This window comes from Diadema antillarum, unplaced genomic scaffold (assembly GCF_040938485.1).
Source record: "Diadema antillarum isolate AM-2024a unplaced genomic scaffold, OU_Dant_1.0 scf00000148, whole genome shotgun sequence".
Lineage (NCBI taxonomy): Eukaryota > Metazoa > Echinodermata > Echinoidea > Diadematoida > Diadematidae > Diadema > Diadema antillarum.
The window spans coordinates 65,968-80,157 of NW_027271037.1; the positions used below are offsets into that span (position 1 = coordinate 65,968).

General features: G+C 39.7%; 1 protein-coding gene and 1 long non-coding RNA gene across 2 annotated transcripts; one reads left to right on the forward strand and one right to left on the reverse strand.

Annotated features, from left to right (window-relative positions):
• Positions 1 to 331: 331 nt before the first annotated feature.
• LOC139721730 (uncharacterized) lies at positions 332 to 12,265 on the reverse strand. Its single transcript, XR_011710241.1, has 3 exons — positions 11,338 to 12,265; positions 10,126 to 10,241; positions 332 to 415 (listed from the first exon to the last, which is right to left on the reverse strand). It is a non-coding gene; the product is annotated as an uncharacterized lncRNA (long non-coding RNA).
• Positions 5,660 to 10,180, forward strand: LOC139721738 (putative nuclease HARBI1). The gene is made up of 4 exons (XM_071633059.1): positions 5,660 to 6,169; positions 7,532 to 7,800; positions 8,266 to 8,489; positions 10,132 to 10,180. The coding sequence occupies exons 1-3, from the start codon at positions 5,660 to 5,662 to the stop codon at positions 8,486 to 8,488; spliced, it is 1,002 nt and encodes a 333-aa protein (XP_071489160.1). The 3' UTR covers position 8,489; positions 10,132 to 10,180.
• Positions 12,266 to 14,190: the final 1,925 nt, after the last annotated feature.

The window sequence follows — 14,190 nt, forward strand, 5'->3', positions numbered from 1 at the left end:
TCATAATGTACATACAGAATGTGTCACATACACACACAACATTGTGCAGCCCATATTCAAGCTTCCATACAACACACACCCATACGATAACCACATACCAATCCACATACGATCTTGATACAATCGCAAACTTTGTAAATTTACAAATTCAAACATCTACAATTAATAAGAAACACATTCATGACTTCATATTGGATTTCCTTGGCGAAAAACATCTTCTTACCCATAAAGGTGAGTAATTCCCTCACACTAAATATCAAGTTATCAGTATTGATTGAAATATGATGGGTAGTCCCACATGTGCAAATTAATGTCTTTATGTTATGCCTTCTTTTATGCCTACTGATATAACGAGATATCGGCTATAACGAGGAAAATGACTCGGTCCCGACCATCTCGTTATATCGAGTTTCCACTGTATATACATATACATATACACCTCTATCTATACATTTCTATTTCTATTCATATTTTATCCATAACTACAGTTATATCCATATCTATATCTATATCTATATCTATATCTACACGTGTATATCTATACGACTGTGGTTGTAATTCAAATCTAGCTATGCCACATTGCATCAGCCTCCCATACGAATGTCTTACAAACACGTGTCACCGTCACCTCTAGCTCTCCCTGTGTCTATGACCATCTAAACACAAACACTGGGCCTCTGTACTTTCATTCAAAGTTCACATTCTTCTCATCTCCAGTGTGGAAAAGTTCTAGAGACATATAACCCTGCCCCCTCCATGCCCCCCCCCCTCCCCTCCATCCCCTCCATTCTGCATCACTCACTGGAGCCATCAGATACTGTGGCAATCAATTCCACAGCCATCATAACAATTTTGGGGACCAAGAAATTGGACTGCATGCCTAATGAGCTAGAGGAAATAGGGAGCCCATTGCATTATTTTTTTTTCCTCTTCCCCACTCTCTCTCTTCAATGGCATACTGGCTAGAAAGCATAGGATAGAATCAATGGTGGGGTTGGCCATTGATGATGAAACAAGAATAGATCTCATCCCAACGAAGGAATTTACCAAAGCTGAATTGAAGTATTTCAGCATTCCTTCCACCCCCCACCCCCCACCCCCCCTCCCCCCCAAAAAAAAAGAAAGAGAAAAAAAGAGAAAGATCACTGAATTAAGACATTTTAGAGATGGCAAAAAACAAACAAACATACAAAAATCACACACATACACACACACACACACACAAAAAAAAAAACCTACTGGGCAACAAAGTATCCGAGATATGACCCACTGATGTGTAGTATTATATTCACTACAATTCATACAAGTTCCTTATTTTAATAGTATGGCTTGATTATGATGAACTTTGACACCATGTTCCTCGAAAAGAAACAAGCAATGTGTAAGTGGTTAAGTGAAACCAGGCATCACAGTCCTTTCTCTCCAAGACTTAATTTGCAATGTCAAGTCTTCTTCATAATGAAAAGGACATGACAAGTACTGACATCACAGGGACTAAAGGGTAGCGTGAAACATACTGCATCTGGTTCAATGTTCATTCACAGCATGAAGTGACTCGGAACGATATACCGAAAATCAAGAGTATCTTGCTGATCTCATGGGTGTTCCACAAACATCAATGGCACCGTATACATCCTTGTATTCGTAGTGGTTTCATGGCATTGCTTGAGAGGACACGACACCAGTAGCTCATCATGAAGATACTCATCCTCCATGAGCTTGAACAAACCAGATTGTTTACAACCCATGCTTCCCGCCACAGACCCAACTCCAACCACATGCACTGCTCATCCAACAAACCCCACTGGATTCCATCACCGTTCCCATGGCAACCCCTCTTCACCAGCACCTTCTCCTATGTTGTTGAGGTCTACACTATTATGCACATGGTCACCGAGAATATGCCTGCTCATGACCACAAAGCCAAATGGAGGTCATTTTCTGGACGTCAACACTCTTGGCTGTGGTACCATATTACTGATCAGAGATCACAGGAAAACATGACACGAGGGATATTATGCTTTGCCACCAGAAAAACCATATATCTTTTTCTTCTGTGCATTCCAATATTTCATCTAAAGTTGCTAGGCAACAACCAGTATGTGAATGAAAAAAAAAAATGGAATAGAAAAACCCTCTTGGGAAGTAGAGTTTTTTGAAAATTTGCAGTTTCATTAGTATTTGTTTTTGTTTTATTAAAGATACAGAATTTTCACAGATGAATGACAAGTATTTACAATAGCACAGAAAAAAATAATAGTTAATAAAATACAAAACAAAAAAGGCAAAAAAATTGATAATAGAGCATGAGCTTCTGAAACCCTTTCAACAAATATTTGTCTAAAAGTTATTCACAACTGCGCGAAGGCCTACTCATTCAAAGGCACAGTAGCCTGTTTCCATGGAGACACATACTAGACTTGCCTTCTATTGTTAGTCTTTGATCATAATGAGACTTTTGAACGGAGCTAATTAATTACTTTGTAACTTGCCCATCATACACCTTAAAGCCTCCAACTTTGAAATCAGATTTCTCCTAATTTGAATCTCCATAATTTGAATGTTCTTCTAGCAGAACTTTAATGTACTGTAAAAGTGGAAATTTTTGCGGTGTTGAAATTTTCGCGGTGTTGAAATGTTCGCACATTTCGCGCAACCAGAAACTAGTGTGAAAATAAAAGCACAAGAATATTTTTGCTAGCCACATGTTCCAGTAGTTGATGTCTTGATACCGCGGAATTAAGAACACACGAAACTATTCTTACCCCACCGAGTGCGAAAAATTAGTCACGCGAAAATATCCACCTTTACAGTAATCCCAGGTCTAACCATTCAGAGTGTAATCTGGTTGTATTGACTGAAATGCCCCTAAGGTTGTCTATTATTTTCTAAAATGTGCAATACTCAGACTATTTCTGAGTTAGAAAATAAAACAAAAGTTAACATTTGCTCAAAGGCTTGCATTTTTTTAAATCTTTCAAAACAAATCCAAAGAAGCTGTTACTACGTATGTAGCCCATAAAGATGAATCCAAGGAATTGTGCAGTTCAGCCTCAGACTCTATATGTACATGTGTGGACATGGAGGACAAAAATCTATTATCTCACCATCCTGTACATACTGCTTTTCAGCTTCATATAAGTTTATTTCATTCCCCCCTTTTTCCCCTTCATGGATTTTGCTCCCAAATGTCGTCGTTGGGGAATCTCTTGCCACAGAGTCGGCTCCACATCATATTAAGAAGCTCAGCCCTCCGAGGGGGGCCGAACATCCCGCGTCTGGGTCCGAGGGAAAGCTGTGTATACACATTACTGTATCTGCCAGCAAAAACCCTGCACTACTTAACTGGTGTGTGGTTTAAGAAAACTGCATGGTCACACAACCCAACATCACAGGGCAATTAACTCTGGGAAGGAAGCATGGCTACTAGAAAAAAAAAGAGGTAAGAAAACTAACATGAAACATAAGAGATCCTGAAAAAATAAAGATACATATATGATGAGAGGGAGTGAAGCATTGCACTCTTACTCAAAGCTTTAACTTATTCACAGCAAAGCACTCAGTGCATAATATGACACCATATTTAAAAGCTTTTTAAAGATGCCCGGGATGGTGTGGTCAATTTTTAATTCCACCTTGAGAGTCCAGGATGAAGGACTGGGCAGCTAGGGAGATGTCAGGCTCCAGCCTTGTGCACCAGGGGTAGCCTCCCATGGCACTCCTACCTACATCTACAGCAGTCAGTCCCGACCAAGTCTGCCAGGGTGACTGTCAAGCCAGACGTTCTTGAGTGCATGAAACTTTAGCAAAATTTTGTTAGGAGCTAAGAAACGCAGAGGTAAAATGCATGTTAAAGTTTGGGTCCACACTGTTACAGAGGCATGGCTTAGGCTGGATAGAAGTGTATAGTATATTACTGTAAAGCATGATATATTCGCGGCATGAATTTTTCGCGAAGTGGAGCCGACAGCCTTTTTTGTGGCATGAAATTTTCGCGAACTGCCACTGGCCTTCAATGAATGTTGTGTAGACAAGAACTTTCGCGTGCAGTTTAATCTCGCAAATCTTGGCGCTCGCTAAATTCGCGAAATTAAAATGCACGCGAACATTCCCCGTTTTACAGTATTTCAAGTACATGTTTAAACTAAGCTCAAAAGGAATGAACAGTTTATCCCTGCCAAGTAATAGAATTGATCCTGATTCATATCCATGGACGTGTGCATAACATAGTACAGCTCAGGTCAGGCTGAGCACTTGGAAAGTCATTACCAGTGCACATGTATACTAGAAGTGCGCAATCGGTTTCTGTTTGTTTGTTCTTGTTGTTCTTTTTAACTACATGTGTTAGTATTGCACATTCAGTTTGGTGTTTTATAACCAACAGTGTGCGTTCAACAAATTCCTGTATTACAAGCACAATAGTACACGGTCATTTTTCAGTCTGCAAATGGCAATAGTTCCTTGCTTCAAAAAAGTCAGCTCCGATACGCAAAGGTTTCAGACCGCAAATATTTCTGGTTTTACACTACATCTTTCAAGAGCCTATGTCTACAAGCCTAAGAGTTACCAACTTCTTGTCATGACAACACACTGCTATGGGCAGCCAGAGAAAATGGCTTGTGGGCGATATCTAAAATTTTATCGGTCATTGTGAAGACTGCCATGAGATGGTCCACATTTTTAATTGATAGCCTTATCAGCTCTCAAATTGCCCGGGGGTTGAATGCATTTGCGATGCGCTCTCACCTTAAGTCTCACAAATTCATAGGGATGGCATGAAATATTTATAGAGAGATGAACCAGGCATACTTCCCCAGCTGTTATCTCACGCACGTCTGGCATTGAGGACATTTAATGTGGGGGAAGGGCAAGGTTAGGATGAGAATCCATGCTACACCAACACATGTCACACAAAGAGCAGAAATATTTGTGACCATATTTCTACTCAAACCCCCTCCCCATCCCACAAATACACTCACAGAAATAGACATATGCAGTGGAAAAAAAAATTGAGCTGCCATTTCATTGAGTCCTTTCAGATTATACTTGATTTGTTATGAAAATGATATTGGATATGCTTTGTATACTTGTGTAAGCTTTTCTCTTTTACCAAGTTCTCCTCCTTTTTCTTTTACTTCGTCTGCCCTTTGAACCTTGCTATCTTAGCTTCTAGATATGTCCTTAGTGCTTATTTTGTGTCTCATCTCCATAGCTAATACTCACACTGCTATTTCTTTCCTGGGGCCCGTTGCATAAAACTTACCGTTGAATTTCGATGGTAACTACTGTCAAAATTAGGCATCACAGCCAATCAGCATCAAGGATTCTAAAATTTACCGCTAATTTGAAGACTTACCGCTAGAAAGGAGCGGTAAGTCCAGCGGTAAGGGTTTTATGCAACAGGGCCCTGGGGCCGTATTCTCGAAAGGTCTTAAATTAGTTAAGAGTCTTAAATATCGAGATTCTGACTCAAGTCTTGTCTTAACTGCAAGCACCCCACTTAAGTGGTATTCTCAAAAGTCCTAACTTCAAGCACCCCGCTTAAGTTTCGTCTTAACTCTAAGACACCTATTTGAGAGTCTTAAGTCAGATAAGAGTCTTAAATGTCGTAGTTGTATAAATTGAAGGTACATGTAGCGTTTTATTCATTTTTCCTGAAATGGCGGTCATAGGAAGACCTCGAGGTAGACAAGAATTGTTTAACCGGCGCATAAATCCATTTGACGAGTACAACGACAACGAACTGATTGAAAGATACCGGTTCAATAGAGCCGGTATCTTGCGTATTACCGACGACATTCTACCAGCAATAACACCCGTTACAAACAGAGGATTCCCCCTACCACCCGTCACGAAAGTGTGCGCGGCGCTTCAATTTTTCGCCAGTGGGAATTTTCAGCTCACGGATGGAGATACAATTCGTATCTCACAACCATCCGTGAGCAGGTGCATCGCAGCAGTGAGTGATGCACTCACGGCGAGAGTGGGAAATTACGTAAGACTGCCGCCACAAGATGACCTAAACCAGAATAAAGATCGTTTCTACCGGAAGGCTGGCTTCCCGGGTGTTGTGGGTCTCATCGATGGGACCCACATAAAAATTCAAGCCCCACACGAAAACGAAGACCAGTTTGTCAACAGGAAAAACTATCATTCCATCAATGTTCAGGTAAGATAAATAATGTCTATTTTTTGTACAATATATCCACCCATCAATTTGTCAGTGGATTTATCAATCCATCTACGTAATCATATTGCGTTTTACTATCCAATCATTCCACCCAGTAAAAGTTTGGGAAATGAATAAAAATTAGCCTGGTTCACTGTGCTTGGAAATTTACTTTCGTGGGAATTTTTTGGAGAGTCTGAAATTATATATTTTTGGAAACCTTATTTTGTAAACAATAAGAAAGAGCAATGTTTCCATTTGTATCGAATGTGTGAAAAACTGCGTTGCCATGGCAACGACATACTACGGCAATAAAGTTGGATGAAAATCTTGCGGATCAAACGACGGTAATACCTCGGTTTTTGACCAATGCTTGTGTGAAATTTGGCGCACGCATTGGTCTTGGGATGAACATGAGCAAGGCATGGTATTTGATTGTATCGGAAAATGCGTTGCCATGGAAACTGCATATTATGGGAATAAATCTGGTAAAAGTATTGCAGATTAACCACTTCCACAGTTTTTGACTAATGCTCATATGATCTGGCACAAACATTGGTCTTGTAGTGAAGATGTGCAATATACATTTGTCTTTGATGTGTCAGGAACTGCGTTGTCATGGAAACAATGTTCGCCGATCGACAAACAAAAAGCGAATGCAATAGCTCACTTGAGGTGAGCAAGAAACCAAGACATGAATTAGTGAAATAATGCTAGACTCCTCACCAAAAGATGATTAATGCAGCCGTGATTCATTGTCATAATTTACAGTTACCATGGCAACGCTTTTTTTTTTGGCATGTTTGAAAAAAAAGTGTCTTGCACCTCTTCACCGAAAGACAAATGTGAGTACCTAATATCATAAGCATTGCTCGAAAACTAGATGTTAGTTTACTCCACATGATTTTCACCAGATTTATTGCCATAGTATGCCGTTTCCATGCCAACACAGTTTCCGACACATTCAACAAAGGTGTCCTGCACATCTTCTCCCCAAGACCAATATGTGTGACAAATTATATGACCACTGGTTAAAACATGAAGACGTAGTTGGCTCCACAATATTTCCACCCGACTTATTGCCATAGTATGTCGTTACCATGGCAACGCAGTTTTTAACACATTCAGTGAAAATGGAAATATTGTTTTTCTGATTGCTTACACAATGAGGTTTCCAGAAATATATAATTTTCAAACTCTCCAAAACGTTCACACGAAATTACATAGTGAACCTCATTAAATGGTGAAATTGTGACATTTTAACTTATCTGAGTAGTTTTTGAACATGGATGGAAAGAAGGAAAACAGAAAAGTTACATGTATCATGTGTATTGTAGGGTGTTTTTTTTTTCCCCATACTAGATTGTTTGTGATCCGGACTCCAAAATCCTCCATCTGAATGCGGCATGGCCTGGCAGTACTCATGACGCAAGAATTTTAAGAGAGAGTTTGCTGGGGGAAAGGATGCGACACATAGACGGATATCTTCTTGGAGACAGCGGCTATCCAGTGAAGCGGTGGCTCATGACACCGTTTCTGAGACCAGCCGACGATGGTCAGGAAAGATATAACACAGCACACAAGACAACACGCAGTGCAGTAGAGAGATGTATTGGGCAGCTGAAACGAAGGTACTGGTATACAAAAATGCACTTTTTGGTACAAACACTAACCATCAAACACATTCACTCTCACACACAAACACTCACCATCAGACACATTCACAATCAGAAACACACTCAAATACACACAAAAATAAACAAGTACTCAAACACACACAAACTTCTAACCAACACAAACCTTGAACAATACACACCAAACTAACACACATACACACACAAAGGTCACAAAAACGTCACACAACACAAACCTTGCACATACACGTACCCACAGAACATTTATCGGTTATTTTCCTATTATATCGTAAATTATTGTACACTACCCCTTCATTTACCAATTAAATCACCTCCAAAAGTATTCCCTTTTGTTTTCAGAGCGACAAAATAAACCAAGTGTCATCACTTCTACATTCTTTCCATTTCTTATGGTCGAAAAATTACATTATGTAATATCCACTAATACTATGACAACTGTAGATTCCACTGTCTTCATGATGAGTTACGGGTGACACCAAGGAGAGCATGCAGGATCATCACAGCATGTGCTATCCTCCACAATTTAGCCAAGGATATGGGAATGCCACTACCCCAAAGACGGCAAGAGGAGGGCCCACCACAACCCAACCAAATTGATGTTGATAATGAAAGAGGAGAAGGTGCAGTTCACCGCTTACAGATCGTGCAAGCATATTTCAACTGAGGTAAGTTCTAGCCTTTTATTTCAAAGTACATGTACTGTTAAATGTGAGTGGGTCGATGACTTAATGGGATCGAAGGAAATCCCCGATGGAGAACAGTGGACGTTTCCAGGACATGGGCTGATTTTCACTATAGTGTGTGTGTGTTTGTATTTGGGGCATGTAAATTGCACATTAACTGTACTCAAGGATTGCATTTTCAACCTATCCATAACACAACTTAATTCATACTACAAGATGAATGGAAAACTAGTGTGTGACTCACAAGTTATATATAGGTTAGAAGCTCTTTTATTACTTTTGAATGTTTTCACACTGCTTCTTTTTCCACTTTCTCCAATGCACATATACATGTAATGACAGATACAGCAATTCGACAGCCCTGCAGTCAATGGATATGCCTCCGCACTCCTTGTCCAATTAGTTCAAGTGAAATGCCTCATTCATGTATTTACCAAATCTAACCAAAAAATATGTGAGTTACCATGGCAATGAATTGCTGTTGGGTCTATAAAAAAAAATCCTGTGACCTGTGACCTTTCAACTTTAAAATCTAATGAGTATATTGTTGTCTCATGGTATATACTTGGTCCTAGTTACATCACAATCTGATCACCTCTTCTTAATTTATTGCAATAAAGAGACACCGTAACAGATAACGAGACAACGGACAGATATCCCGGAAACTTCGTTGCGGAGGCAAAAAGAAATAAATATATTTCAATTTCAAGTATATATTATCTAAACTACAAATGTCGCTATAGCAACTGGTATGCCTCCGCCATAATGCATGGTTCTCCTAATAGATCTATAGTACAATGTCTTGACAATGTGTGATGACAGTTTCACACAAATGGCAAAATATTAAAATGACAGGTTTGCCACAAATGTGCTGAATGTTCACTTTCCTAGAACTAGGTTCAATTGGATGAATGATTAAAACGTCATAGTGCAGGTATTTGGGGAACTGATGATTTTTACTTGACTTTTGACCCTTTTATAAGTTTATGCATAGAGTAATTTTCAAGGTATTGAGAAAAAGTATAATTTCAGTATCAAATGGTAAAATAGTATCTAAACCTGGCCTTTGACCTTTGACCACACAGTTCCAAAGAGAATCACTGTTATGTAGAACATGCATAAATATGTAAGTTTCATGATGATACCTTGAGTTACTTTCGAGATGTGGAGGAAAAAGTGCAATTTAGCACTTTCACTTGACCTTCGACCTTTTGACCTTTGACCTTTTGTCAAGAAACTTCCCACAGAATATATATTGGGTAATACATGAACGATGTTGACCTGAACGATGTTGACCAACAGTTATTGGAGATCATCGGGTTAACTTCCCCAACGATCGCTGGCATTGATGGAGGTGTTGATTCTCTAGGAAAAATACTCATTATTCGGGAACATGTACCAAACGTTCCACCCTCAGGGTTTGAAATGCTATTGAAGGAGGTTATAAGTCCCGAGACAAAGTCTGTCACTGTTGATATTTACAAATCGATCAATAGTTCATCCTTTGCATTTCCACACCCCTCCATTTGTGCGATTTCCAGTTTCATTTTTTTGATTTTCAATGTCAACAGTTCATTTCTCAACTTTAAATTCTCAACTTCCAATTTTTCTTTTGTACTTGTAGGTTCTCGACACACCCAACCATGGTCTTCCATTGACTGGATTCTGCTGCTGGATGCTCGTTCTTGATGGTGCTCTTCCGCTTCCAGCTCCACTTCTGTTGGCTGGACAGTGCTGTGGAAAATAACAATGAGAAAACACCATATTTCAATTCCAGAAATATATCATACATGTATGGCATTTATAACCCCCCTTTTTTTGGTTAATGTGAATATGCCAGATACACTCATTAAAAATAAGAATTGAATGTGAATCTCTGAGTTTCTTGTTTCTTCATTTCAATAGAACTATTCTTTATATCTACGTCCTTTGATAGTGTTGAATGTGTGTTTTATGTCATATTTTGGGACTGACTTGAGTGTTCTCTAATTACTGTATATGTTGAATATTTTGCGATGGTTTAATTTTCTCGAATTTCGCGACTTAACAAACGTGAACATTTTCACTTCCTAATACTTCTATACACGTTGAATGAAAATGAAATAAAATAAACTCTCACAAATTCCCCGTCTCGAAGCAAAATCGCGAAATATTACTTACGCGAAATATATGGCGTATACAGTAACAGCATGGTTCCCACCCAATTGTGAAACTGAATGAATGTTTTGTGAATATTGCCTCTAGTTAGTTTGTGGTACTAGTGATTTGTGCCTTCATTTAATTCATCTAATTGTTTTTTGTTTTTTTTTGGTATGAGAAAGAGAGAGGTTTTATGTGGTTGGATGTCAGCATTTGTCACAGTGATAAGAGTCAAGGGCCATGGGAACGGATATGGGTACAGATATGGGTACACATACAGAATCAGATAGAAGCATGGGTACATGTACAGGTGCAGGTTCAGCATTTCACAAAGTCACAGGTATGGGTATGAGGTACGGCATGAGATAATGGATGGAAGTATGGGGTACGGACACAGAATTTCGTACCTGGATGCAGGAATGGGTACATGACATGTTGATCCATGCTTCAATTGGGGGGGGGGGGGGGGGGGGGAGGATGAAGAAAAATGTCAACATTGTTGGCACACAAAATTGCAATTGTTAATTTTGTGGCCAAAGCAGGCCAAAATATTGAAAATTTGTGAAGTTTTGAAAGGATCGGGGGAGGGGCAACAAATTTATTTCTTTGTCCATCCCCCCCCCCCCCCCCCCAATGTACTGGGTAAATTACAATGCCTATAATCATGCAAACTAATAATATTTTAGTTTACCATATTCCTAGAGAATCAACACCTCCATCAATGCCAGCAATCGTTGGGGAAGTTAACCCGATGATCTCCAATAACTGTTGGTCAACATCGTTCAGGTCTTGGGGAGGGGGACCGCCACCTAGGTATGGGTTACAGAGAAAAAAAAAAAAAAATCTGTTACATTGTTAATTTCGTGCAAGGCTTGAATCACCACAAATTTCAGAGCAATCATCACATCATCTTAGGAAATACTAAATTAAGTAGAATGCATGCTTGATTGCATGTTGTGTTGTAAAGGACTAAATCAGAGTTGGTATTCTCAAAGAAGATATTACAATATTGGTAAATGTAGCCTAGGATGTTGTCAATATCTGTCAGTGGGCAAGGAGGATCAGCCACAATAAAAAAGTGCAACAATATATCTAACAAGAAATATACGGGGAAAGTGATTTTCCACGAGAGTGGGAAAAAAAAATGGACAGAATTCAAAGAAATAACCTTTTGAAACGGAAAGCGAGTTTCAGGCAGGTTGAAATGGAATTCCAGATTTGTTGAACATGGACAAAGTCATTGTTTACAATGGAAAATCACTGTGAACTAGGTCTAATATTAGGAAATAAAACTGTTTGAAATCAAATGCTGAAAACTAATGAATTCAATTTGACAGTACAATTAAACCAATCATTAGATTGACATCTATACTGAAATACACACTATGGTCTGTATTGTGAGGGAGTGACATCATCAACTACCTTATGTACCGACCAATTGTTAGACCTACCCCCTGACCCCCGGGAGATGTGCTTTGAGGATGTGTCGTTGTCACAGGAGGAACCACTTCTTGCCATTGGCATTGACGCACCCTCCGTCGCAAATTTGGACTCACTGGCCACCGCCCCATGAAAATACACACCTCTGTCAGTTTTGGACTTTACCTCATTTACGCACCTACGACCCACCCAGTAAAGAGACCGACATTAACCATCAAATTCCCCCCCCCCCCAGCTCCCCGAGTCCCCAATTTTATACCGACGCACATCTCCCGGCACTGGGGTAAGGGGGTGGGACTTACAATTGACAGGTGCATTTCGAAATTTTCATACCAGTTTGTACCTCACAGTCTCACTTTATAACGTAACTCTGACACTGTCTGTAGTTTGTCAGTATAGAACACAGTGTTCTTATCTGCAATACACTTTTTGTTTGAAAAAGCAATGCTACAGTTAAACTGGATGTATTAAACAGTATTAGAACCTATTGCTTTTCATCAAGCATTGTTTTGTAATTTAAACGCTACTGACTTGTGAGTTGTGTCGTAATACATGCTGCTAGAAATACTACCCAGCTCTTACACCAGTGTAGTTCCAGAATGCAGAAATAACAAAACTTTCCGTTTCAGTGTTTAGCACCGCCGGCAAACTGTGGTGTGGGGTCTATCCAGTTACCGGCTTATGCCTATCGCATTACTAGTATACTACTTGCCATGCCATGGCAATTCATTGGCATTTGTACGTCCATGCCAACATAACAAGGACAGGTTGAATTTGAACGGGAAAAATATCATGTAGGGTCTAGATTAAACTAAAGCTGAAATTATATCTGTTAAGATGTTCATGCAATTATTTGGCATTATAATCGAATCATTCGCAGAGTGTATTTCCATCGTCAGTGCCGTCACCAGGCAATGGTTGACAACATCTGTCTTGCCTGTTCCGATGTGTGCATTGTCATTGCAGCCGGTCAGGCAGGCGTGCAACTGGTGCATGACACATGAGCAGACGATCTATCGGTACACTCGTAAAATCACCAAACAAGTCGAACAAGGTTGTTGTAGATCTCTACAAAATTAGCTAAACTCCGACTTTAACGGTAAAGCACCAATACAGAACCAATGAAATAATCCAAAGTATGAACTTAATGACACTTAGCTTAATTTTGCTGGTTTCTTCGTATAATACCAGACGTCGGCGCCCATCATCTCTAGCCTGACTTACTAGCCTTGCCACACTAAAAACACAGTGGTGACAGTAGCGCTAGCTATAGCGCACACAGTGCAGCATCACTAGTAGCTGCGCACCTGAGGTCACTCGGGTCAAATAAAGGGCGAGACTACGGTAGCTTATTCTTTGCAAACCCAAATAAAAAAAAAAAAGAGAGAAATATATCGTTCGGGGTTTCAAAAAAAATAATATCAACAAAGTAAGCAAACAAACAATTCGATATATTCATATTCTTACCCGTCTTTCTCATCTCCTTCCTCCGTTTGCCCGCTGCCGCCTTGGCTGAACTGTTGAGGTTTTGCCACTTCTTCTGTATTTCCGGCACAGTTCTCTTCACCGAAGGATTCCTGCAGTTTAACTCGTTTGCTATTTCCTCCCACGCGGAATGTTTTTGCCTCGAAGTTATTTTTTGTGAGAATGACCCCTTGAGAATATCCTCCCTCTTTCTGAATTCTTCAATGAGAAGTATCTTCTCAGTTTCACTGAAGTTGGGCTTTCGCCTTTTTTCGTTTAGCTCCATCTTTCAAACTTTCCGCGATAAGTAATTAACACGTAAAATCCCATAGGAAATCTATCGCACAAAATTAATTTTTCTGTGGTCGTCAAGGCCATTGTTAATTGGTATACGCGCCTACGTCATCAGATTGACTTAAGACAATTGGGATGCTTAAGTCAGCTCAGTTAAGCGGGGTGCTTAGTTCCTTCGAGAATACCAATCTAAGCACCCCGCTTAAATTAGCAGGGTACTTAGACACATTTTTCATATTTAAGTGCCCCACTTAAGACCTTTCGAGAATACGGCCCCTGGAACCAAAAGTTACAAGCTCTGCATCTGCGGTTCCTTCATATATCACATCTTGTTAAAATCAGTCTT